This window comes from Andrena cerasifolii, chromosome 6, assembly GCF_050908995.1.
Source record: "Andrena cerasifolii isolate SP2316 chromosome 6, iyAndCera1_principal, whole genome shotgun sequence".
NCBI lineage: Eukaryota > Metazoa > Arthropoda > Insecta > Hymenoptera > Andrenidae > Andrena > Andrena cerasifolii.
Genome location: NC_135123.1, coordinates 12,762,500 through 12,788,716, shown reverse-complemented (window position 1 = coordinate 12,788,716; position 26,217 = coordinate 12,762,500). Strand labels below are relative to the sequence as shown.

The 26,217-nt window shown below is 49.9% G+C and overlaps 2 protein-coding genes across 9 annotated transcripts in view; one reads left to right on the top strand and one right to left on the bottom strand.

Annotated features, from left to right (window-relative positions):
* The window catches only part of LOC143370487 (A-type potassium channel modulatory protein DPP6), an 89,827-nt gene extending 75,336 nt beyond the window's left edge, over positions 1-14,491 (top strand). For 6 of the 7 annotated variants that reach the window (XM_076815675.1, XM_076815678.1, XM_076815673.1 and 3 more), the window contains 11 exons: positions 3,184-3,290; positions 3,972-4,170; positions 6,576-6,650; positions 6,819-6,871; positions 6,951-7,511; positions 7,783-8,101; positions 8,182-8,360; positions 8,461-8,683; positions 8,743-9,187; positions 9,279-9,484; positions 9,560-14,491. In XM_076815675.1, the coding sequence (XP_076671790.1) occupies positions 3,184-3,290; positions 3,972-4,170; positions 6,576-6,650; positions 6,819-6,871; positions 6,951-7,511; positions 7,783-8,101; positions 8,182-8,360; positions 8,461-8,683; positions 8,743-9,187; positions 9,279-9,484; positions 9,560-9,661 (2,469 nt within the window). In that variant the 3' untranslated portion in view covers positions 9,662-14,491. Of the gene's footprint in view, positions 1-3,182; positions 3,291-3,971; positions 4,171-6,575; positions 6,651-6,818; positions 6,872-6,950; positions 7,512-7,782; positions 8,102-8,181; positions 8,361-8,460; positions 8,684-8,742; positions 9,188-9,278; positions 9,485-9,559 lie in introns of all 7 variants that reach the window. The other variant, XM_076815679.1, reaches the window with a different exon arrangement.
* Positions 14,492-15,083: 592 nt separating this feature from the next.
* Positions 15,084-17,746, bottom strand: Mei-w68 (meiotic W68). 2 transcript variants are annotated; one of them, XM_076813784.1, is made up of 4 exons: positions 16,804-17,746; positions 16,267-16,706; positions 15,739-16,084; positions 15,084-15,562 (listed from the first exon to the last, which is right to left on the bottom strand). In XM_076813784.1, exons 1-4 carry the CDS (start codon positions 16,890-16,892, stop codon positions 15,262-15,264), a joined length of 1,176 nt encoding a protein of 391 aa, XP_076669899.1. In that variant the 5' UTR covers positions 16,893-17,746; the 3' UTR covers positions 15,084-15,261. The 2 variants fall into 2 exon arrangements, with proteins under 2 accessions (XP_076669899.1, XP_076669898.1); XM_076813783.1 differs by having other exon boundaries at positions 15,086-15,562; positions 15,727-16,084; positions 16,804-17,742.
* Between the last annotated feature and the right edge of the window lie 8,471 nt (positions 17,747-26,217).

Below are 26,217 nucleotides of genomic sequence, written 5' to 3'. Positions count from 1 at the left end.
GCTCCTCCTCTATCGCCTATCGAGAATCGATGAAGAACAAAAGCAAAAACGCGAAATACACGCTGCCGTTTAATTAGTATTTTAAGACGATGCCTGCAACGTCGCTCTGTTTACAACTTATCGGCTAATAGCAGCGTCGACCAGCGAGGAGTCGAGGAACCTTGGTGGATGAAGAACGTCACAATTCTTGACAGAAGAGTTGCAAAAATCTCCACGAAACTGATCGCGTAACATACGCGATCCTTGAGGAGTTTCGGGGGCAGTGCGATTTTAGAGAAGAGCGGATACAAGTTCGTTGATTAATTATTCCAGCAGAGGAAGGCTAGGTTGACGAAGATGAAAGGATAAGAAGAGTGTGGTGGATAGCACGGTTTAACGTAACGACGTTTCCATGTTAAAACATAAGAATTTTACGATGGAACTCTCGGCGGACGGTTCGCTGGCAATATATTTATTAGATCACAGCCACCCGAGCTCCCATAACGGCACGAAGGAACACCTAAAACTTGTTGGGGAACGTTCGCGTCGCGTGGCAACCTTACCGAGAAATTTTCTTCTCGCAAACCACGCCACTGCCGTACAGGGAATATTATATTTTCCTCTCGTACCGTTCTCCCGGCCCCTGAACTCACCCCGTCCCGTATCATGCTAATACTATCTTAGCGGCATTGTAACACCACTATTTTACTATTCCGCGAAGTGCTGCTCCGCGGAGCTTGCTCGCAGAGTGTCTAACGAGAATTTCTGAGCACGCTCCACGCCTGGTATCGCACTTTCACGGAACTCCTTTGACCACGAGAGTGCCCTATATTTTTCACTTCGGCTGCCGTAGCCGCACGTTCAACGGAGTCTGTTATTTTTCGGGAGAGTCGACGATAAGAATCGCCTGAATACTCTGACCGCAGCTGAGCATTCTATTGTATCGTTTACTTCATCCGGAAAAATACAGAGTTGCATAGAAGATCAGGAGCCTGTACCTCTTCCTTCTTATCAAATATAAAGAGGTCCCGTCGCTGTTATTTCTTCCACAATCATTGAAAGCACCTTCGCCGTTCGAGGTGGAGACCCGTAGCGTTACACTTTCGCTCGAAATTGAAATATGGAAAGGAACCTCGGGTCTTATTCAATCTTCCCCGTCTCCACGGCAAACAGAACTCTTTCTTCAATTATACAGGCTGAATCCTCGAATGGAACTCGTTCCCTAACTCTGGGTGCTCTTATTATTAAGACTCCAAGTGCAGTTGGGTAAGGAACTGCTTTTAAATCCCCCTGGAAGCCTTCTCCCTAGAACCACCCATGCTTTCTTAAAAAGCGTCTGCGAGCCACTGTATCGACATTGTAGATAGTGAAATATTACCATTGATCAGCGTTACGTTCAATTGCAGGGGATAATTCGTGAAACCGTACGCGCATGCGCGCGTAAGTGCATCAGTAAACAAGTACACGCAGTCACGTTGCACCCTGATGGGCCCTCGGTCCTGAATACTCTGTCTTCGCGTATCGAAAACATTATATCCTGCACGGGGAGCACGTGCACGGCTGCATGCTCGGAATTCAAAGGCGATGAATCGATCAGCTCCGCGGACGCGGAAAGAGACATTAAAGGGGGTTGGGGGCGGCGCGGTGGATAGAGAATAAGGAAGAGAAAGGAACAGGCCAGGAGGCGGAAGGTGGAAGGAAGAAGGCTGCAGGAAGATCGACGATTATTCACCGGGCGATAAACAAGTCGTCCAAAAGCGATTACCGTGTCCTGACTACGGCCAATCGGCGAGGAAGTCGATCGTCCGTCAATTTCGACGTGACATTATTGTCGATGATCTTAAGATGGCGGCGAGAATACGTTCTGATTATGTTTCGAACGTGCCACGCTTCCAACTGGATATTTAAAGCGATTTCACAGACTGACGATCGTATTCATTTACTCCGGACGTGAACAGGGTGCTGAGGCTGAAGGATGTTGAAAGATGAGCATCTCGAGCCTGACGCAAATTCCAATTGAGCGATTGCTCCGGCCGTGTACCACGTGAGGCTGAAGGATGTTGAAAGAGGAGCACCTCGAATCCCAAGCAACCTGCTTCCCCAAATAATAAAAGCCCGGCGACGCTTCTCCAAAAAACAAATCGCCAAACATGCCTGAACAAGGCGAGCCGCTTAATTGCGATCGCCCTCGACGATAGCCCCGAACGATCAAAGGGCGGGCGGATTAACCGCGTTCACGCGCGCGAATCGATACCAGTTTGGAAGTCCGGGCGCTCTTAGCGTTTCAGCGGCGATTGCCACGGCGTGCAAGCACGCGCGATGCGTGTGCACGGCTCACGTGGCGATTCTAACAGGTCTCGAAAATCCAGTCGAGCCGTATTACAGCCTGGGTACGTGTTATCCGGGCTTAGTCCTGCGAGCAGGACGAGGGGCGCGCGCGTTGCAAACATAACCCGAATGCAATATGCATGCCGCGGCCGTGACGCGAGTCCGCAGGCCCGGGGCAAAAGCCTCTCCCCCGATATTCTTGACACCATCGCGATCGAACACGGCGACCCCAAAGCGTTTCTGTCGATCGTGAAAATAAAGTCGGTCTGGGTTAGACGAATCGAGCGATTCGGCAGTTTTCCGAACGACACTAGAGTTCCTCGGTGAAATAATCGAAGTTGGGTGGAAGGTTCTCTGTATTCCTTAGTTCGGAGACTGAGCTGAGGCCTAGGGGAATATATACAGGTAGTTACGTCGCAGGATGATGAGGAAATCTTCGTCAGTTAGTTCGTAGCGCTCTCGTCTGACTTATAAAGTGTTTTATCACTGCGATGAGTTAATCAGACAATGGAACCCTCGCAATCTACACTTTTACTATTTCTCGTTACACGTCCACTTACCAGGGTTCTCGAATCAGATACTGATCTACCCCTATCGCGTAACAGATTCACCTACACAGCTGGAAACCTAACAGAGTAGCTCCTATATCTCACGAATTCTCCGCCGGCGGAGGCTCCGCGAGATCCTGAAATCAGAGTGGACTAACAACCAATTACCAGCATGAGCGTGTTAACGAACGATCCATCCCCGTCGATGTCTCCCTCCCCCGAAAAGAATCCGTGACCTGCATGCCAGCAGCCAAGCTTCTGCATCGTAGATACCAGCCGGACACGGATCGATCGATCGTTAACCGAAGGATCTCTGGTCTATTCACAGGATCTAACGTACGGGGAGGGCGGCCACAACTGGCGGAGCATAATCTTCTCGCTGCTGGTCATCGGGTTCGTTATCGCCGGGATCGTCACGGCCATTTACCTCCTCGGGTGAGTGTTCCCAAGGATTTCCTCCTCCTTTCCACCGGCAGTGTTATCTGTGCCGGATCTTTCAGCGGCTCCCGTGGAAAGGGAGCAGACGAAAGGATGCAGTTAAGGAGCCCGGGGATGCCTTATCCTGTGTAGACCGCTTTCGCGAAATTAATCCGCTCCCTTATCGGGCAGATCTCCCTATCCTTTTATCGGCGGCCTGTGACCCGTCCTGGGACCATCGCGCCAAGTGGATCGGATTTATCGATCCGAGGGAGGGGGGTGGGAATTTTATGGGCCCACCGTCGATTCTGCTGTTGGAGGGGAGCAGAAATCGATCCGCGATCTGGATGCAGGAGTACGAGATGATCGCGGAAAGGTGGAGCGGTGTCTGTCTTGTTCTCTATCAAAGAAACGCGATGACAGGATGCCTCGGATTGTGACATGTCTCCTAGTTTGCATAGGAAATCTACAAGCTGACTTTCACTGTTCCCTGAGAGATCCTCTTAGGCTATTCAACTTCGCTCAGCCGGGAAATTCAGCGTTTTATCGCCTTTAAATCCACTTCGGAGCGAGGACGTTAGCTTCCTGTAACGTCCCCTCCTCTGCAGGGCTTAGCAACCGCGGTTTCATAGTTTCGAGATTACAGCGACAAATATTTGCAGGATCGCGGGGTTTAATAGATTGGGTACGAACTTTTAGGTACGTCGACGAGCTGCTGTACTGGAGTGGCAGGCGCCTGACGTTAGACGAATGCCTTCGTGATGATCTGACGCCGCACAGGCTACAGCCGACCTGGATTTCCCACGACAAGTTTGTCTACCAAGCCGACGACGGTTCCCTCACTCTTCTGGACACCAGCAACAACTCCGTGTCCCTTCTGGTCTCTAATCACACGCTCGTACGTATCACCAGCCTGCTTCCCCAGAAATGTAACTACCGCGCGAGAAGTTTCGCTTCTGCATCGAAATTTCCCAAACGACAGCCGTGTAAATAGGTTTAAAAAATGGACGAGACCTGCTCGCAGGTGCGAATAATATAGAAAAGCATTGTAAAGGGATGTTCAACTGAGGAGGATTGTACACCTCGCACTCGTGGATATTGCTTTCCGATTGTACACGTGGCTGCGTTGGCCTGGACACAATGCCTAGGCAATTTTCAAGCGTTTTCGAATGAAGAGCCCGAGACGATTGTTCAGTGTCAATCTGCATAGCTTGCTGGCCCAATTGCATTGCATTTTAATCCTTCTATGCATCTTTATGAACCTGGTAATCGGTACGGTGCGACACCAGGGCGATAGAGATTCGAAGAACGCGAATGCACAGAGTGTTGAGCAAATACGAAGTGCCTCTAGAGCGTGATAATCGATTTAAGTTGCATTTCTGAGGCAGGAGATGAAATTTAAGTTATTCGTGAAAAATTAATCGATTTATAAGTCAGGCGAATTGGAATCCTCAATTTTCTGTCCTAACCACACCTGTTAGTGCTCCGAGGGTTGAGTAACGTTCAGTGATTCAACGTGTACTCACAGACCGTTTCGATTTGTTCGTTTCATTAACGAACCATCCACCGGGCTAATTGCAATATGCATCATAATACGCGACGTGACGCGGCCAGCCGCAAATTAATTTCCCGAGAAATACGTTTAGAAATTGCGTAACCGCTCGTAAGTGGTATGGCGTGATAAACGAGCAATCGTTCCGCTTTCGATTCACCGACTCGAAGATAGTTGCACGGAAATAACGCAGCGTTCGCCTTAATCTATATGCCAGGAGTCGGCGAAGGGTGGACATCCTGGATGCGTTTCCCGCAATGCAAATAGGGACTCGTCCTTGTGGAAACGGTTGGGGAAAAGGGGGAAACAATAAACAGCCTTAACGTCCGTATCAAACGGCCGTCCCCTCGAGCCTGATCTATCAAGAAGACGAGTTTAGCCCGCGGCGCGCCATAAAACAAGGAGAGTGGCCCGTATATAAGGCAAAGTTCGTGGTATTCCTCGGTTTATTCAAGGGAAAGGGGGTCATTCCTCCGCCGCCGCACCGATGGTATTGCATTTTCTGCTCGACGGAACGATCCGTGCCCCGAAGCGGCCCAAAAACGATAGAACCAAGGAAACGGAGAGCAACGGAATTGCCGACGCTGATGGTCTCGCCGCGGGATTGTACGCGGCACGGTAATGCTCGCGTGGAAGAATTCGAAAGTCGACGATGCTCGCGGTCTTTTGAAGAAGCGGGCAGCAATTTGCGGATCGCTAACGAACGGCCCGAACGGGGGGATGAAAAGAAACTGTAATAATGCTTCCTCGTATCGACGATCCCGATTCCAGATCCCTGGATCCGGATTAAACGCGGTGCAGGGAAATTCTGTGATAATTTTTCGACGTGGAACTGCCAGGAATCACGTGACAGAGAGAGAGAGAGAGAGAGCGGCAGGGCGAAAGAGAGGAGAGAGGAGAAAAATCGAAGTGCTACCGCCACAAAGTGGACCAGGTCCAAAATCCCCGTCTCTTTTTCTTCCTGGACCGCCAGACAGACCGCAGACGAACGAACACACCGCATTGATCCGATCTGGCGACCACCAGGACACGCCGCGCCCGTCTCTCCGTCCTTTCGGAAACAAATATCGACTGGTGCCCGCACTGTGCCGCGCGACATCCCCTGGTCGCGGTGATAGCAAGTTCAGAAGTGGGTAATTGGTAATGTTTCTGCCTGCACGAATTAGAATTTCAGTGAAATTCAGCGAAGAAATCGAGCAGCGTTAACGGATAGAGCGTATATCAGTGAAGTTAACTGGAGGAATAACGAGGTGAAAATTCACGAGGATGGAAGATAGAGATAATTTCAATTCAGCCTAATATTCTAGCAACGAGCCACCATCGGAATTTAGTCGAATCTAATGCATGCATAATGAAGTACGAACCGGCGCCTGATAATCATCATCTGCTGGAGAGGGTGGAGTTTAATGTCGTAACTCATAATGGCCGGGTCGCCGGGGAATAATTAAAGGGCACGATAGATATCATTCGTGGGAGCTGTTTGCGTCCACGGGAATCATCGCGAGAATACAGCGTCGGTGGGTCTCGCGTCCGTTGATTTAAATGCCAGTCGCTCTCGGCGTGGCACAGCGTGCCGCGAGCGTCAGGAAAATCGCTGGGAAACCGACAAGACCCGGGTCCTCAAAGCGCGTCGAAACTTCGGGATCGCTCGAATTTACGGGGACAGCTAACGATCGCGGAATTCTCGCGCTCGCGTACGAGGAAAACGGGAAACAGGCGGGATCGTAAATCTCTTCTGACTTTATTTCCAGAGACAGCTGAACGTTCAAGGCTACCAGTGCAGCGCAGACCTGCGTTACGTGTTGTTCAAGCACAATGTTAAGCCGGTGAGTAGCGCGAGCGTGAACGAAACTCATCCAGAACTCTTCGGCACATCATATCGGCGCTTAATTACGATTGAAATAGCATCTCAATTAAATTCTCTATAAATTCATCTGAAACTGTACTTGAATGGCCTCTGACGATACCGGAGTAACCCTGAACAATTCTTCCAGGTGTTCAGAAATACCTTCACCGCTTACTACACAGTCTACGACGTCACGAACGAGTAAGTACGCCTTCAGGGAAAGAAATCCGTTCCTCGTTTCTGCGCGCAGAAGCTTAAGTTCACCTCGAAATACTTTCAGCCATCATACACCCCTGCGTCTCCACGCGTCGCGAAGGATGCAGCAAACGCGGCTGCAGCATGCTGCGTGGTTGGGCAACACGACTGGCCTCATCATGATATCGGAGAACGACATTTACGTGCGAATGGCGCCGTCCGCGAGTGAGGACGCTCGGCTGACGGACACAGGCGTTCCTGGCGTGATCTACAACGGTGTGCCCGACTGGCTGTACCAGGAGGAAGTGCTGCCACGGCCGGAAGCGATCTGGCCCAGTTCCGACGGCACCCATCTTCTCTACGCCACCTTCAACGACACTAAGGTCACTGCCCTCGAGTTCCCTTGGTTCGGCACGCAACCAGGCCACGACGGTGCCAGCTCCAGCCCTTTATCCGCGAACAGAAGGGGCTCCTTTCCACCCTCCAAGTCTGTCAGATACCCGACCCCAGGCTCGCCGAATCCAGAGGTGGACTTGTGGGTGATGGAGCTTAACAACGTAACCAGTTCGGTGAACGGCAATGGGACTACAAACTCGACGATGCTCTCTAGGACGAAGCTTAAGCCGCCACCCTCTTTGGATGGACAGTAAGTGGTCTGGAGGAGATTTAGGGGACTAATCGATCGTGGGTGGGGTGGCGGAGACAGCGTGTAAATGCAGAGGTAGTACGAATTGAGGGATAGGGGCTGCGATAGAGGTGAAACGCAGCAGAGAGCGACTGAAGTCTCCTTGCTCTCATAGCACTTGGGTTATAGGATCTAACTTCAAAGCCTCAGATCGTGGGCCTCGATTGTGGCGATCCTGAGGTCGCGGAGTCTTGTAAACCATGGATTCCAATGCTCTGGTTTCTTCTAACAGAGAGTTCTACCTAATATCCGCCGGCTGGGTGGGCAACGACTCCGTCCACATCGCTGTCGTCTGGATGACGAGATCGCAGAATCTGTCAGTGGTGTCGGCATGTCGCATACCTACGTGGGAATGCGAAGAAACTCACTCGGAGCGGGCGCCCGAAGGCCAATGGCTGGACGCGCAGCCTCACCCTCTTTTCGCCCCTGACGGTGACAGCTTCTTGCTGCTGGCAGCCGTGCAGGAAGGCGACAAGGAACACTTCACGCACATCAAGCACGTGACTCTAACGCAGCAGAGGATAGCGGTGTTATCCCATGGTCGTTACGAGGCAAGCAATTAGTCGACACCTATTCTAAACATCTCCTACGATAGTGGATGTTTGTAAACATTATTTCTTTCCATCGCCAGGTGAGCGAAATCTTGGCCTGGGACACGAAGGCCCACCAGGTGTACTATCTGGGCACCAGGGAGAAGAGGCCTGGGCAGAGACACCTTTACGTGGTCCGCGATCCCACTGCCGACGATCCACGACGCTTAGAGCCACTGTGCGTCACCTGTGATCTTGGAGAGGTTCTGTGGAGCAGTAGGTAAGTGCTCCGCACAACTTATTCAAGCTGATAAATGAGCAGGAGTGAATTGGATGAACTGGTGTCCCCGAGAATACTGACGGATTCGTAATCGTGGCAGATTTTACTACACCAATTGCACGCACTTCGGTTCATCCGTCAGTCCGGCTGTCGACAACAACTCACAAGGATACTACGTCCTCTACTGCGAAGGGCCAGGTCTTCCACTGGCAGGTGTGCACATGATGACTACCCACAAGATGATTCGTGTGCTCTACGACACGAGAATCCAACGGGGGGACAAGCTTTCTCAGCTGGCGTTGCCCACTCGAAGGAGCTTCGAGGTATTTAAGGCGCACTCCCCAGGGTAACTGTTTCCAGAGCTAACCTTGAGCCTCCTCAGGTACCATTGCCTCAAGGCTGGAAAGCTCAGGTGCAGCTTCTACTGCCGCCTTCGTGGCGAGAGGAGCTGAGAGACGCGGCTTTCCCAGTGCTGGTCGAGGTGAACGGCCGCCCAGGCAGCGAAGCTGTCACCGATCGGTTCAAGATCGACTGGGGAACGTACATGTCGAGCCACAATGACGTGGTGTACGTCAGGCTGGACGTACGGGGCGCCAGAGGCCAAGGGAAGAGGGACCTGTTCAGGCGAATCGGCGGCGTAGAGGTTCAGGATCAGCTGACCGTGCTGAGGCACCTGCTGAAGACTCTCAAGTACCTCGACGTCACGAGGGTCGGTGTATGGGGTTGGGGATACGGGGGTTACGTGACCGCCATGGTGCTGGGGAACCAGGAGAACGTGTTCAAGTGCGGCGTCGCCGTGAATCCCATCGCAGATTGGCTCTATTACAGTGAGTCGATGAAAACGATCCTCAGAGGCGAAGAGAAGTTTCACCGCAATTATCGTCTCCCTCGAGTAAGAGTTTGCGTTTCCCGGTGCAGATTCCGCGTTTACGGAGCGAGTCCTTGGCGCTCCAGCCGAAAACTACAAGGGTTACGTGGAGGCTGACCTGACGCAACGGGCAAGGTTGGTACCGAGCCACAGCCTCTACCTTCTTCATGGTCTAGCCGACCTCACAGCGCCTTACACGCACGGCGTTGCCTTCGCTAAGGCTCTGTCCGAAGCGGGAATCATCTTTAGGTACCAGGTAAGCCAACTCTGTACCGCAGAGCCTTCCGATTATCCTTAATAAGATCGTGAGACCAACTGAATGTATTAACAGAGTTACGCGGACGAAGACCACGCCTTATCGGGCGTGTTGGAGCACGCTTATCGTTCCATGGAGGACTTCCTCGCCGAGTGCCTCGCCCTGGACGCAACCTAGTGCCTCAAGCCAAATACTCCCTCGTTGTCTCTAGCTCGCCTACTTCTCATACAGCCGGGATGGACGTTGATGCTGTCCAACAAGTGCTCACCGTTCAAGTCTAGGTTGGTTCGGGTGGACTCGCTGAAGCATCCTGTCATCGTCTACGTAACGAAACGGTCCGATCGTTACGAGGCGGAGGGACAGTCGAGCGAAGAGAGAGATGCCTGAGAGAAGTTACGTAGACGCTTAGATAAGAACGATACGTTCTTGGTCCTGGTTGGGGCCGAGGATGCATCGCTCGATGAAGTAGGCCGTAGAAGGGAAGTACGTAGAAGGAGAACGACGATGAGAGGGATGAGGTAAACCTAGCGTTTGTATAAGTAATATCGTTAATAACGTTGTATATCAGCCTGCGGATTCCTCTTTGCTACGAACAACTCGTTCACTTTGCACTATGGACGCGCACCCCGGACAAGAATGATAGACAACCCACCCCCCACCCCCCTAACATCCAGAGGCGTATCTAGTTAGGGCTGCGAGGCGATTAGCGAGACGAGCGCAGTTCACGCACGGAATAATCGATGAAACTCGAGTGGTAACGAGGGAACTTTAGGCGAGCCCCTATCCGCGACACGTCCTGCTTCTCGCAAGCTTGCAAGCTCGCCACTTTTTGTATACCAAACCTCTGTCAGGCGACGACGCGACCCTTGAGCGCGGAATGGAGAAGCGAGACGAGCGAGTGACGATCGAGCGTATCGAGCTTAGCGCGAGCTTGCAAGCCCGCGCCTCACGTTTTTTATATCAAGCCTCCGGTTTCGCGAGAAGCTCGAGAAGCTGGAGATATTTCTAGCCCCCGTTTCGCTTGAAAGTATTGAGCTTACCGACCAGCTTGCAAGCTCTCCACCGCCGTTTCCACGGGGAGCGACAGCCTCCTCGGACCAGACACCTTGCGCTCCACACGGGACTCGAATTCGATCGGTTTGGAATCGCAGAGCTTGCAAGCCCACGTCCCTCAGTTTCCCCCTAGTTACGCGGCGCCTCCCTGATCTCGGGGGAAAAGGCTGGCTACGCCTATCCGATGATTCGTCCAGGGGTATCGACACACTGACCGTTAGAAACGAACGCCTAGTCTTAAGTTTTGTGTTGTACAGCTTGGCGCCTAGTCTATGTATCATAACGTTACACGCGTAAAAAGGCAGACGAGAAACAACTTTTCCGCCCCATCCATCAATCTTCCCCCGCCCACAGCCACCACCCCCAACCCCGCACCGTACCCGTTCGATCCTTGAATATTTGTATATACACGTTACATCTATATACACGTCTAATGGAAGAATGCCCGTTGGTGTAGGACGCGTTCCCTCGACGAGGTTCGCATGTGTTCCCGTTCGTCGTTGACCGTTTGTTGTACTATATCGCTAAGTTGTATTATACGAAAAACAATTTCCAGAGTAAGTAAGGTAAGCGAGCGACGCGAGGCTTTAGGGTAAACCGTTCAGATTCAGCGTATACTTTAGCTCGTTACAGAACGGACCTCGTCGCGGGCAACGAGACCTGTCGTATCACCTTTTCTCGATCGACATTCTACCGACTCGAGGGTCCTGACAGTGTCCGCGACGGACAGTCGAAGACGATTCGATCGCTCGGGACTTTCTCGGTCGATCGATTGGAGGTTGATGTTGGAGGAAATCGTTCGAGATCGATCGGACTCGCGAGATCCATTTCTGAGACGCTCGTCGACCGTTTCGCTGTTAACAGCGGAGCCAGTGATCCATCCCCGAGGACTCGGTGCTCTTTGAAGTCGAAGTTACTAGTTGATCTCTGTACCGGTCGGCAAAGGTGCAAAGCGTTCCGAAGTCTGCGCAGCGAGAGGGTCGAAGGGCTGGATTTTTATCTCCACCGTGCTTTCTGGTCGTTGACAATTATCTCGCCAGTCCGATAGATGATACGCGAAACGAGGGGAGGACGCTTTTCACGGTTGGTCGCAGAGGAGTCGCGCTCGAACGAGGAGAGTCGCACGTCGCCATAAACGCTGCCTGCCCAGCAGCCCTTAAATGCCGACAATCAAGGCTAGTGCAACTAATCAAACGATAATAAATAGAACGGAGAAGATGAAGATATTACCTAATAATATTAATGAATCTTAGATGAGTGATCGATGTGGTTCGTCCGCGTCGGACTTGCGTTCGCTGGGCCTCGACGAGGAAAGCGGGAGAAGTAGAAATCGGGGTGAGGCAGCATGATAATCGGGAGGAGGATCCTCGTCGGGGAGATCGTTTGCGCGTGGACGAGAGTAGACGTGGCAGATCGGTAGATCGATATTACGTGCTTGACGTCGATTGTAGAGAGTACAAAGGTGCGACTCGTGGCGAAGGATTTGCCCCGTTAACGATTTCATTTGCCAGCTGAAAACTGAATTCCAATAGTTACCGCGTGTTCCCAACGAGGCGTCGAGGTACACGCCCCGCTATATTGATCCACCGCAGTAGAGTAATCAGAATATCCCGGTTCCTTCGTTAAGTTGTCCGGCAAACAAGCAAAGAGAGACGCAATTCCTTCGGCACGTGGCGAAGGACAGACGCGTTGTTGTTTCACTGTAAAAGTTCGTTTTATGGTATCGTCGAAGACACCCACCTTTCCCGGCGTGAATTCGAGAGGAACGCTCGACCATTCACCGCGCGAGAGAGACGTACACCGAGGGGAACTGACAAAAACAAAGAATGCGAGGGAGAACGAGAGACAGGTGACGAGCGAGTGAGTGCGAGCGTGAGTGTGCAATCGCAATCAATTATTAACTATAATAAAACGGCAGAGAGTGCGGCGAATTAACGTAGATATATAGAGATCGGTCTCACGAACAGCAGGCACGCAGAAAACAACAGACAAACAAGAGCAGCAAAAAAAAAATAAAAAATGAAGCATGCGAGTTACGAGAAATTAATCGCAAGAAAAAAGAAACCTTGGTAGCAGCGCATAAGGGTATCTATAAGCTTTTGGTAACGTATTATCGCCGCTAGGCTAAAGAGAATTAATAAGAAACGACAAAAAAAAAAGAAAATATATATATATATATTATACATGATGGGGGACGAAGCGACACACAGAGATAAAGAGACACACACGCAGGATTAAACAAGATTTAAAATGTAATTCACGCGGAACTCGAGTTTAAGATGATCGGGCCCGTGCGAACACTCGGACTAATTCGCGCGTATGTACGTTTGTTTTGTGGGAACAACGTCGGCGAGATTCGTTTATCATTCACGGCGGCGCGGTATCGTTCGTCGATGTTCAACGATCCCGTGGCGAACGGAGGTGGAAGAGAGAGAGGATGGTCGAGAAGAGCGTTTGTATAATCCGTTAACGGGGAGAAGTACTGCTAGTAACGATACGTCTGTTCGAAAATTATTTGGATAATCTGTGATACTCAGATTGATTACGGTTATTATCGATTATTTATCGGCGGAGGCCATTGGTGTCCGCGACACACGGTGTTTCACGCGTTTTTAAACCGGTACGCCCTAATATCGAGATATTAATAGATAAGGTATCGATAAAGAAATTGTTCGAGTAACGCGTCATGGAGACTAGGTCCAAGGGGTGTTGGGAAAAATCTGAATTCTGCGGTCGTTGCCCTGGAAGCTGAGCGATCGTTTCTCTCGCATTTCATTTGCATTTCCAAGTTGCATTTCTTCTTGCCAAAAGACACCGGTGCTTCTCGTGTTTCTTTTATGGTTGATTGACGGTGTAAAAGAGGGGACGCAATGTTCACCACGTTACCTCAGTGCTTCAAGCTTGATCGACAAACTGTTGAGATTTTGCACGAAAGAAATTAAGACGGGATGCTGACGAAGTTGGCATCCCTCACAGACAATAACGTTCCATTCGTTAGACGCAAGGGAGTAGGCAGCCACGTCGGCTAATCAAAGCTTCTGTTCGAACAAATGCAACAATTTATGAGTCACTGCATCGCGCCGGTGCAGCTACTAATGGGGTTGAATCGAGCATGTGTCATTGAAGCTTGGACTTAGTTTCATGAGGGGCCTACTCGTCTCGATATATCAAAATCCTCGAGGCGATCGCATCACCAAGCCAGCTCGGAACGACGTTCCGAATGATCAAAAAGGCGAAGACGACAAAAAAAAAAGAAGAAGCGAAAAGTTCGGTAATCAGAGTAACGAGATGCACACATCGGATTATATTGATACAGTCGGAAGCGTTGAATCGAGAATTCGTCCGCAGCGACTCGTCGATTCGAATTGTTGCGCCGCGGGCGTGGCCGACACGCTCGGACAATTGTTTTTTTATATAATAGTCGCTCATCCAGCGAGCGTTGCAGGCGGGTGCCGCGAAATTATATCGTCCGAGAGAGGCGTTCTCGATAGTTTTCTCGTGGGGGGCGAGGGCACGCGGATTGTTTCCACTGGGTTTTTTACGATATTCGCACGGACCTGGAGACCGAACATCCACGAAATCGGCCGTGATCGTCGACGATCCATCGAATTAACCACGCGCCGACTACCAAGTTCAACGGCACACGCGTTCCGTTCTAAGTCGATTATGTATTTCAATCTCTACATTCAAGGAGCATTCCTTTCTTGACTATTCATTCAAACGAATTTCCGCAACAGATATTTCTAATCTCTTCGTTTCCTTTATCCATTCGTCGAGGGGTTGATTTAAGATGATCGAGGATGCCGATTTCGCGGATATCGTTCAAGTTATATTCCACGTAACACCCACGAGATAATCATGTTACTAAGACTCTGCGTTTTTTAATATCAGCGAGGCTCGGCCCGGACAACGGGCGGACAAAAGTGTTTTCAATAAACTGTTACATTACCTGAAGACGCCTGTTCTCTCCCCGCCTTCCTTGCTACCTGAAACTGTAGACCTTCCATTGAACGATCGCAGGCGGAACTCATTTGTTTCTGACGTTTCATTCGCATCGATAACAGTTTTGGAAATGCACGTGTAGATAAGTTAAACGATATATCGGGCAAGCTACATTTTCTGACATATTAAAAATCATGTTCCTGCGACGGTCGCGTAAGAAGAAACACTTCCAAAAATCGCTGAACACTCCACAAAGCAGCAAACGGAAGTTTATCTCGTCGTCTACAGAGAATCGGTAAAACTCCAGCTTATAAAAATGTCGGAGATGTTCAAGCGGGATTTTGAGCGACCACTCTTTAAGCATTCATCCTTCAAGGTTATGCAACCACCTTTACGCTACGAGGTCGAAGACCGCCCGAAGTATCGCGTTAAACGCAGATTTGAACGAAACCAATGTCCTTTCGAGAGGATCGTCGGACAGTAGCGTCGTTTGCTTGGGCTCCTTCCGTAAAGTTCCAGAATTAATCAATCTAGAAGACAGCTGCGACAATTGCGAAGCGAAAATGAACGAACAGCCGGAGGAGAAGACGTCGAGATCCGGAGAGGTAACGCTGTTTTTGATATTCAAAGAAAGTGCCATTTTAATCATAAAGTATTGAGCTGCAGTGAAATCTTTTCGCAGATAAACATAGCGAAAACAGACAGCCCCGTAGAATAACTAATTTCCCATGTAAGAGGTACAAACGTTCTTAATATCTGTACTTAGATCGTCTAATAACTTGTTAAATATAGTCATTCCCCTTGATCTTGCAAGGTAAATAGGTAGCAGCTAGAAACTTCCTCGAGAAGGAGGACACGTTTTCTATCTCCGCCTTTCCTGTTTTCATCGTCCCGAGCTCCCTGAGGAACGCTTCGTTCATATAGGGCCGACTCTCGATAGCTGCCAATTTTAATAAATCGGAATCGGTGAGGGGAACGGTGCTGACTCCCAAGCCGAGCAATTCGGACGGATGAATACCCAGCCAGCGTACGTTTGGGCAGGCCAAGCTCTTTCTCTCTTTGAACAGTGTTGCTGAGCCAAAGCTGAATAAAAGAAACATAAAAAAAATCCCCTTTTATCGTGAAGTTCCGACTGTCATTTCTACTCGTTTGATAGCAATGCTTGAAACAGTATATATAATTACAATAATAAAATATATGACCATGTTCTTTGTATCAAATGAATATTGTTCGATTATTGGATTTACCGATAGACACACATGATATCCACACCGAAGGGGTCCGCGTCCACGACCACGTAAGTTGGAAGTTCCATTTTCTCGGACAACAGCTTCACCAGCATTCTAGTGGCCACATCTGGATATCCTTTGCCCGTGACCAGAATGCAATTCAATAAGGGGATGCAATCGTCCTCGAGCAATTTTTGAAAGACCGCGTCCTTCTCGACGACCAACACCATACTAGCCGTGGTGCGAATGGAAATCACGTTAGAGGCGACGTGCGGAATAAGAGCACCCCCTGGCACCGTGCAATCGATTACTCGATTGTCGAGCAACGTGAGGATTAATTCGCCTGCTGCTAATCCTTTCGACGTGGGTAGGAGATCTAGGTAATTGATTCTGGATGTGAGGGGATGATCGCATCGCACTCCCTCTCGCAATGAGTCGAGCTTTTTTAGTTGGTAAATTAGTGGATTCGTGGTAAATGAAGAGAAACTCGGGGGTTAAATAATGGAAGATAATAGGAAATATAGATTTCTAGGATTCTTTTAGGAGAAAGGCACTCACTAAGCTCCCATGGCGCGCAGTTCAACAAATTAGCGACGTGGTTCACTGCTTGGTCCACGTATCTCTGTTCCGGGACTAGACTCGAGGTCTTCTTGTTCTTCAAGTCGTAATAAAGGGAGCGTCTGGTGATTGTGGTGTTCGTAAGCAACAAATGATGAGCCGCGGCCATCACCGTCATCGTCAGGGCAAACTTGTCTTTGCACCCTTTCTTGGCAAAGTCGGTGCTGCTTTTCTTCGCGACTGGTTCATTTGTTTCTTCGATTTCTTCCAGAGACTGTGATTCAAGATTCGAAGCAGATGGATCATCTTCTAGGGACAGTTGTGTGTCCGTGGCAGTGCGATTGTGTGATAGTGGGGATGAAATTTGGGGTAATCGACCGGAACATATTTGCTGGATTACGCTCGAAGTTACACTCTCGATACCAGCTATTAATCGAGCCCTGAGTGTCACCAAAGCGTGAATGTTATTACTATTGATTATTAAAGAACTTTAAAAGAACTTTTTTCATTTCAAACTATTGAATGTGAGATATTCACCTCGATTCTGTGTTATCTACACCGGGTATATCGACTTTCTTTTCTCCGGTGTTCCCGGTTCTACCGTCGGTAAACCTTCCTCTGTTCATGTTTCTCTTAATCTTATCAATAGTTTATCTGAAATAAACGATACAGCGTCTGGAGGAACAATAATCTTCTTTCCACGCGGTACTTCATTCGGGTCACAAGTTTAAGAAACAGTGTTTAAATGACCGACTACGTGGGTGCTTAATGGATAAGTGCGAGGAAAATTTTAAGCTCCTTTATAAATAATACTATGTTTGCAATGTACACGCAGTGCACGCTTAATATTGCTTAACGCTGCATTTTCAGCGCGTACAAAATTCTTTTTGATATCACTCGAACGTGACATCGAATAATATAATCGGATCTCTCGTCCACAGATGGCACGAGGAAGAATCTCGTTGCTTTAGGCCTGCTGATCTGCTTTACCGGCATTCCCCGACAAGCGAAGCGGCCTTTTTCAAAATTACAAAACCGCACAGTCATAAACAAGCAGAATAAGAAAATAATACAAAATAACCTAGAATAAATAATCCGCCGTAACATCCTCGCTACGAAAGTTCTGATCACGCGAAACGAAGACTCCCCAAGAAACTTTCCAACGTTCCTGAAAAGAAGCGACGTCGAGTGCGACATAACTCGCGACAAATATCAAAGCCATTAAGCCAGAACGGAAAACAGGAACGACGAAAAGGTCAAGAGATCGTCGATGAATGGTTTTCCAGCCTCCGTTCGCTAGGTTGGAAAGCAACTCGACTGCGCCAGATAGAAATCTATCAGCTATCCGAACGTAACATTCTCACAGCAATAAACATATTAGGTTCTCGAGCGACGGGAGAAGTATTGATCCTGGGCCCGTTGCTCTCTCTGTTACACAGCCGACAACGATTATCCAAGTCGGGGAAGGACATTCGTATCGAGTAGCGAATCTCAAGAGAGCCGGACACCCCGCTGCGCATTTGTGAGCGGCGACCATTGAACGCCGCGCTACCGAGTGCACTAAAGACACTTCAGGGCCTCATTGTGCCGCACAAAACAGTGGCCGTGCTGCAAAACGTCCGATTGTAACGAAATTCGCCGGGCCCGTCGGCGCGGCCACGTTGGGGAACCGTAGGGACGATATTTTTGGGGTATCCGCAGGAAACTTGGGCGGTGGAAGAAACTTTTCGGGGTTGCAAACGCAAAGTCGAGGATGGTAGTAGATTTCGAGAGTTAGTAATGTAAACTTGTGAAGTCAACTTCGCTGCGCACACCTTGGCGAAGCCCACTGTTTCAGGCGCAAGAATTAGGGGTGCGCAAAGTTGGCCACGGTGATTTTGCATAAGCAGATGCGACATAAATTTCTTTCGCTGAAGGACGTTGCACGTTTCGTGGACGTTTCCAAAACCGAGTGCTCCAATGGGACAATGAATACTAACGAGCATCCACGGACATTTGTGTCGCGTGCCGAAGCATTTTAGGGGTCACTGGAACCACCCCTGCGCAGTCATTTCTGCCCCTCTTCCCTGTGAATGCGGAATATATGTTCTGTTTGTGCGATATCGTAAAAAATAGTATTCACTGCTGCCAGGAGTTGCCATACACGGCGTCGCATTACGGAACAGGGCTTGTTATTTAAATTATTGCGCGAGGTACATTCGTGCAAGCGAGTAATTTAAAGCTTGTAACGAGCCGGGCGAGCTATTACTCGATAACGATTATGATAATCGTCGTGTGCGAATCGAATATAATAATTCACGTCCCTCTCGCATAATCGTTGGTATGATTGCATACATTGCGGTCTATGGAGCCAGCCGAATCGTTTTCGCCATCGTGTGTTCATCCGCGCAAACGAACAGAAGTAGAATCTCTCGTCTTGAAGGCCCTGCCCCTTAAAGCGAGCATAAAAGGATTGTTCATGACAAAATAATACAAGAACGCCGCTCGGTTTCGCATTAAAGACACTCCAAGGTTGCCTGGGCCGTACAAAAGGGGAGGGATAGTGTTACATTGTGCAACGAGTACGTTCGAGAAACACCCCTGAGAATGCACTCTCGAGATCCTCAAATGGCCCGTATACGACCGCGTCCTCCTGAAAATATCGGTTGTAGGGCCCGAAGATCACGAAAACTCGGCCGATCCGCCTAATCTTCCCTGTTCACACGCGTGAATTTCGCCGAGATTTATTCAGACATCCTCGGTAATCCCCTTCGGGCACCTCGATCGCGGAATCAAAGAAGACTCTCCCTGGCTTTCTTCCGTGGTCGATTCAAAATACCTGCGTGAACTTTATTTTCTAAAAGCGGGACGTCAGCGGGAAATTCGCTTCGTATCCGGTGCGGGGGTGGAAGAGACCGTAACTCGATCCCCGCGGCTACTTTACCTATCGAGAATAATCACGCGTTCGGCAAATCCTGCGCCCGTGGTAATCCCTCGGAGTGAGGCCGATTCGCCGCATGGAAATCGAGCTGCTCGCCTAATTCCGTATTCAAACTTTCACCTCGCATGGTCGAATATCAAGAATAGCTGGGTACCTGTTCGATTCAGCCGGCACAACATCGTCAACGATTTGTCAGAGCCGTCAAAAGTGTTGCAGGCCGTGTAGTAGACGGCGACGGCGCATAATCGCGAGCCGGCAGGAAAATCGGATCTGTCTGGCTCTCCGGCTCGTGAGGGAAGAATAAGATCGCAAATAGCGTGGCGAAAAGCGTCGCGACTTCCGATCCGAGGATCCGGACCAAGGCAAGCCTGTATATATATATATTCTGTGAGGTATTATCGACGTTTGGGCCCGCTGAGAAATAGGCCAAACGCCGCGAAACATGGATAAATCGATCGTCAATCTTTCGTAAAATGTTGTATCGGCGTCACGTCGCGCTGAGATCAAATCTACCTACGTCACCTCGTACGAACGCAGTTTCACGGTGCTCTTGAGCTGAAACAGATATCATCGAATTTGTCCAAACAGTGGGGGTTGCAGCAACCGAAGAAGTAGGAGGGGGTTGGATAACGTACGGGCTCGGGGTAAAGAAATGCAGATGGGTGGTTCCGAATAGGAAAAAGGTGTTCTTGCGTTGAACGTTGTTGCTCGCTCGCCCGGGGGAAATTCGTCGTGAATTTGTAACAGAACCGATCTTTCCGACGTTGCCAGGTAAAAGCTGCGGCTTTGTTCCCTCTGGCTGGAGCAACGACTCCTGGAAACGACTTCCAGGAGACCATTCTTCATTGTTTCACGCGGTATCTGCGCGGACGGCATCGATGAAAACACTTCCCTTTCAATGGAAAACGACTTTCTGACGCGTTCCAGTGAGGCTTACCGAGATTCTTCGGCGCCCAGCGAAAATCAGTCGATGAAATTGCCAAGTGCACTCGAGCAGAGCTTTTGGGGGAATGGAGCGAGGTTATTGTAACGACCGCTACGTTCGCACACCACGAGGAGGGTGTGTCGAAGAGCACTTGACGAGAATCGCGAGCTTGGGAAAGTCTGTCGCTTTAAATGGCGAATTTCCTACGCCAGGATGCGTTCGATAGCCTGTTGACTTATTTCGGTGAAGAATCTCTATCGTAATGGCCCATTAAGAACATTCATTCGACGGCACTCGTTAGCGAGACTCGATCAGCCGGCTCGTCGCACTAATTCCCCGATAGCTAAATGGAAAGGAGATTCGCGGTTGATATTCAAGTTGGATCGCTGAATGAAAGCGCGATAAAGGAGACCGGGGGACTCAGAGCCGATAACGGCCGCGACGCGTTACACGAATAACTCACGGCAATTTCATTCATCTTTCGGTCATAATCACTTAACGACCACTCTGCGGCTCCATTTAAGTCCAGGACTGCTTAATAATAGTCCGGCCGCCCAACTGGCCTAAGTAAGACCTCCAGATAGCCGGCAACGAGCAGGTCTCGTTGCACGTCAAATATTTCCTCAAGGATCTCTGCGTCGGGATAAGATAGAAGGAGATGCCGGGAGGCGAGGTAAAAGGGAACGTGAAACGAAAAGGAGAGGAGCGAGCCAAGTATCGGCGGGGAGTTCGTCGACTCGCGCCCCGGGCAGATTCGGTAGCTGTTATAATAAAATCAGCGGGGGACTGTCGCCTTGGTCGCGACGCTATCGCCGCTTTCGGACGCATCTTGATTCGGCGGCTGGGCGAGAGGGCTAGGGGGGACCGGCGGGCCTGGTTTCTTAAGTGTAGGTCAGTTATACCAGACGAACTGGTCCGATCGGCTGCCAATTAAATGGAAACCGGCAACCTGTTATTTCCCGACACGCTTCTCATGTTCGGAGAAGGTCGACGTCGTTCTCGCCTCGCCTCGCCAAGCGGTTTTTTGCGCCCGGCCATCGTCCGCCTCTGATAGAGATCTTCACGATCCCGCGGTATCTTTGACGCGGATTTCGCGTCTCGCCACGCGCAGACGCCTCTCGCGCGGCGATCCGCGCCGAACATCGTTGCCTGTTGCCGTCGTACATCGAACCAAGGAGTCGCACAGGCTGAACCTCCGCAGCTAGATGCGTGCAAATTTTGGTGAACACGCTTTGTCCGCTCGAGGAGCTTCTAAACTGTCCATTCATCGGAGCATGATTCGTGGTTACCTTCGCGCCAGGCACGGTGAAGTATGGCGAAATCTTTTCGCGCAAGGAGATGCTGTCGGTGCGTGCGTTGACAGATTTCCGGCCGATGCGAAGGCAAACAGGGATCGATGGACGCTCCCAGCGATGCTCGCATCCCGCCCAGCGGCCGATGCATCACTGTTTTTCGCCGCGAACTGCGCAAACCCATGGGTAGGATGAACGCGGTCGAACATAGTGCGCAAAACCGCAGCCTCGTCAAGCTCGTCGGCACGGTTACAGCCATTTGCGAGCGCGTTTTAAGAATGGTAATGGAAATTGTAGAATCGACGAAGACCTTGGCTGAGGTCGTTTATTTAGATATGATGCAATGTTTTCAAATTGCTCGAATCCGGCGGCGATCATCGCGATAAACTGTCGCGTTTACAAAACACCTTCTGAATTATTTACTACCGGCCACGTGTGCCTGTGTCACTGAATTGTGTGCACGTCATCGCGGTATGTTGTGTGTTCCGCGAGGCAACTGCGTTGAAATTTTGTAGGGACGTGGAAACGTCGTGACGCCATTGCAACGTTACCGAAGTGTTGGCTTGGGTAACGTTCCAGAAGCTTCATATTATTTTGTCCAGGATATCCATTCGCACTGCCGTTCTTAGAGACAGACGACGACGAATCTGTCGAATTATTGGCGGAGCAATTGCTACTGTCGCAGCAATTGTGTGCCTGACGCGAAAGGAGAGTTGTCGAGATGGAATTGCAGTGTAGGAGCAGCACACTGTATTCGAGGTTGATCCGTGCCGAGCTAAATTGCTGTTTACCCGATCGTGGTTAACAACTCACTCTCCCGATTACTTTCTCGCAATATTCCTGGCGCTGCGACTGTCCTCCGGTACTTCATAAATTATTCGACAAAACTCGGAGACTTCGTTCAGTATCCGCTCCTCCGTTCACAGTATCCACGAGCTGTCCTTTTAAACGATTTTATTCCGTCACTCATGTTCATACATTCGCTTCAATTGCATTACACCAACGTCGTTCATTCGACCAGCGGAGGAATTCAGCGGGACAGAGATCGTCGACCAAATTAGTATGCGCCCTTGTTAATTACCGATGAAATTTTCACGGGACTTTCATGATATTCCTCGTATCGAGGTTCAGCGATAACGAGACACTGGAGGAATTAAAGTAGAACGAAACCGCTAGTACCGGGTATCAGAGATTTCTCTGAGAAAAGTAATACCCGATACGTAAATGATGGATATCCTCTTCGGACGTCCCATTAAACGCGTAACCATGTGAGAAATAAATCTACACGCGTAGTTCGAAGGGGCGAATGCAGTAGTTCACCACGAACAAAGCCAGCCGCTGAGAGGAACTACGCCAAACAACCGAGATTCGCGAAGTAGAAGGGAAGGGAAGCGTCGGATGAGATAAGTAGCGAAAAGAAGGATGTTTATGGTTGTCCTTGGGCTAGGTGTAACGTCCTCTTGGTAACGGGAGAGACCCCGTCTAAAAATTGTTCGGCGCGTGTCGCGTGACGGAGCGGCTTGCAGCTGCCGGATTTTTTCCGCGAATTTTTCGCGATTCCGAGGCGAGCAGATGCGTCCTCGGTGGAGATGCACGATTCTTCTCGCGTATTCTTCCCCGTTGCCTTTCGCTCCCTGCCCAGTGGGATTACACCGTTGCCTTTCGATCGGTCGTACCTCGCCGCGGTACTTCGCTCGGGCGACCTTTGACTTCGTGAACGACTTTGCGCAAATGATTATCCAGCTGCCATAATTTTTGCACCTTCGCTGTACTTGGAGCGGGCGAATGAATGGCTTCGCGAAGTAAGATCGAGACTGGGGATGTTTGAGAAGCTGAAGATTATCGGCCAGTTTCGCAGCGTGATAAGGATGGGCAGAGATTGGGCTCTATTTAGCGGGAGACAATTCGGGGCTGCAATAATTAAGCGTTTAGGAGAGAACCCTTGATCCTTAAGGGCGGTCTTTATCGTGGCTTAAGAGGGGATTAACCGTGAGGAACGAAAAGCCATCGGCTGACCCTGAGGATCATTGGCGCTTCGATAAGAGGTGAACGGTCCCTGATAAACTGGCGAGACTTTCGGCCCGTTCGTCGCCCCTTCGCCGCGTTACGATAATTAAGCTTCAGAAGCTATGCGAGTCTTTTTCTAGACGCTGACCACGACCCTGGGAAGGGTCTTCGAGGAGCAATCGAAACGTAGGAGTTTGCTAATATTCCTGCAACTGAAAACTGTTGCTTCTAACTGGTTTCAGATCACCTACGCTCAGTTGAACTTCCGAAGCGTTCCTGTCTCGAAATCCCCGTTGGCGTCGGGGCAACCAGAAACGTCAAATCCTAAAATCTGTTATTCCATTTGACGCAATGTCAGCCCGACCCGGAGTCGGCATGAAATCGAATCGCTAGGACGGGGCAGGAGACCCAATAGAAAAATCAGACCAGCGAGAGCCTGTCGAATCGCGCGGAGGCGCGATCCTTTATGTTTGTTGGTTTTTCGAGAGCGTGCCGCTGCACAGGCCTTATTGTTCGTAAACATATGTTCCCGTGGGCGTGCAGGAAGACCGTGGTACGGGGGAGAGAGCGAGCGAGACAGAGAGGGCAGACCGAAGGAAAACGGATGGACGAGCAGCAGCAGACAACCAGTCTGGCATCACCTGGACGAGGAGCACGCGCCTTTCGATCCTGCCGCAGGGAGGGAAAGGACACATCCGCATGAATATCGATGCAACATGCGCATTGTCCTCGTGCCTGCACTGCCGGATGGCGCGTTGGCCATAATGCGATGGCAGGACGCCGCGAGGACCGAGTAACCACGTTAAAGCCTTCCCATAATGCAGATGATCGCGACCTGCCACCAGAACGAGCAAACCCTTTTCGCCGAGCAATGAAAATCCCTTTAGCATCGATGCAACAGAGTCACAGGCAGACCGGCCTGACAAAAGGCTGTTTCCCGAGTGTTGCGGCATGTCCGATCGCAATTAAGATTCGAGGACACTCGAGGAGCCGCGTCCCGATCGGGGAGATCGTGATCTGTGGCAAGGGGCGTAGTTGGCTTTGAATTGGACTTTGGACGCTTTCACGGCAGCAGCCGTGTCCAACGGGGGAGTTGGAAAGCTGCTTTTAGGGAACTATAGGACGCGGAGGATTAAGTTGCATCAACGATGCAACGGAGACGCATCTGCGAAGCTTTCGATGATGTTGCAAGAAGGGGGGCTTGATCTTGTTGATCCGAAGAGAGATCTTTTATTAGCACGGTTGCAGGAATGACTTCGATTCTTCCGTACAGTCGAATTCAGAGTCCTCGACTGCTCAATGAGCTTCCACACGCGTACATCACTCGCTTCCCCATTCACCTCCTCCCATCTGCCAAGCTAAAATATCGAAAGGCAAGAACAACACGAGGATCTCACGCGCGAAGAGGCCGGAGGAAGCAGGAACGACGGAACAAAAGCAAAAGGATCGCGTTAAATACACGCTGGTTAGCCTTCGCCAAGTGCATGCGCTTTTTACGACATGCTTGCTTATTTTTCGCTTACCAAGCATAGGCGAGATGCACGCGAACCGTGTATGGGAAGAGATAAAGGTGGAGACGACGGTTGTAATTGGAGAAAAATCAATTAACCTGCAATGAAATCATTACCTAAGGAGTCGTGAGTCAGTCCTCGCGGTGGAGATATTCGAACACCTCGTAATGTTTGTCCCATAAAAACAGATTCTGTCCAATTATCGACAATTACGAGGACACAAGCCAGCACAAAGGTGGAAAATACGAAGTGGAAGATCTCAATGTCCGTTAATTAACAGTCCCAGGTGGATGGTTAGCATTCTCAGCCAAGGGAACGACGTGGTAGGTAGCAATTCTTGATTCATTTTCAGCTGCAGACCGTAAAGATTTCATTCCATTTGCTTTAAGGAGTCAGTCCACTGTGACGGTTTGAAAGATCAAGCTATTTTTAAAGATTTTTTTTCTCCGTAGATACAACATATAATGCAATAAATCTTTTTGCCATTTATTAAGCTACTCTTATATTATACAAAAAAAAATTTACAGAATTTTCTTAATTTGTTTTAAAACTTTAAACGCGATTATCTCAAAACAACATTTTTTCGACTGGTGCAGGTGATTGCAAAAAAACTATTTGACCAATAAGTCTGAAATTTGTACACGTTATGATGGTAAAATGACAATTTTTCACGGCTTCACAGTGGACTGACCCCTTAACTCACGAACCAACAAAGTGGAGTGTTTCGGAATTTTAAAGAATCGAGATTTCAGTGAGGTATACTAATTGTAGGAAAGGATACATTAGCTGACAATGCAGAGACTTGGAAACCTAAATTACCACCCCACGAAGAAACTGGGCCAACCGAACAGTGACACTTGTCGCGAAATCCGTCCCAAAATCGCACCTTGCAACGATCCCAAGAAGAAGCTGCCCCGTACGACGGAAAAGAGGGAGGACAAGAAGGAACTAGTGCAAGGCCCATGAAAAAAAAGGTGAAGGTGTGAGAAAAGGGAATTAGAACGCGGGAACAGGGGAAGGGGAAGACCTGCCCCGGGTGGGCCCCCTCGAGCTACGTAAATAAAACGTTTTGTAGCCGGTCTTGGGAGTGCGGTCGTGCTTGGCCCACCTACCCGAAAAAGGGCTACCTGCTTTCCTTTTGCTCCCCACCAGGCAACCCCCGAGACTTTGAGGTCTTCATTGAAACGTGGATTCCTCGCCTGGCCCCGGCTCCTCGATCGAGCCCATTGACTTCTCTCGATGAAGAGCCGGGGAACCAGGGGAACCTTTCTCGACGAAGGTGAAGGGAGCATGGAC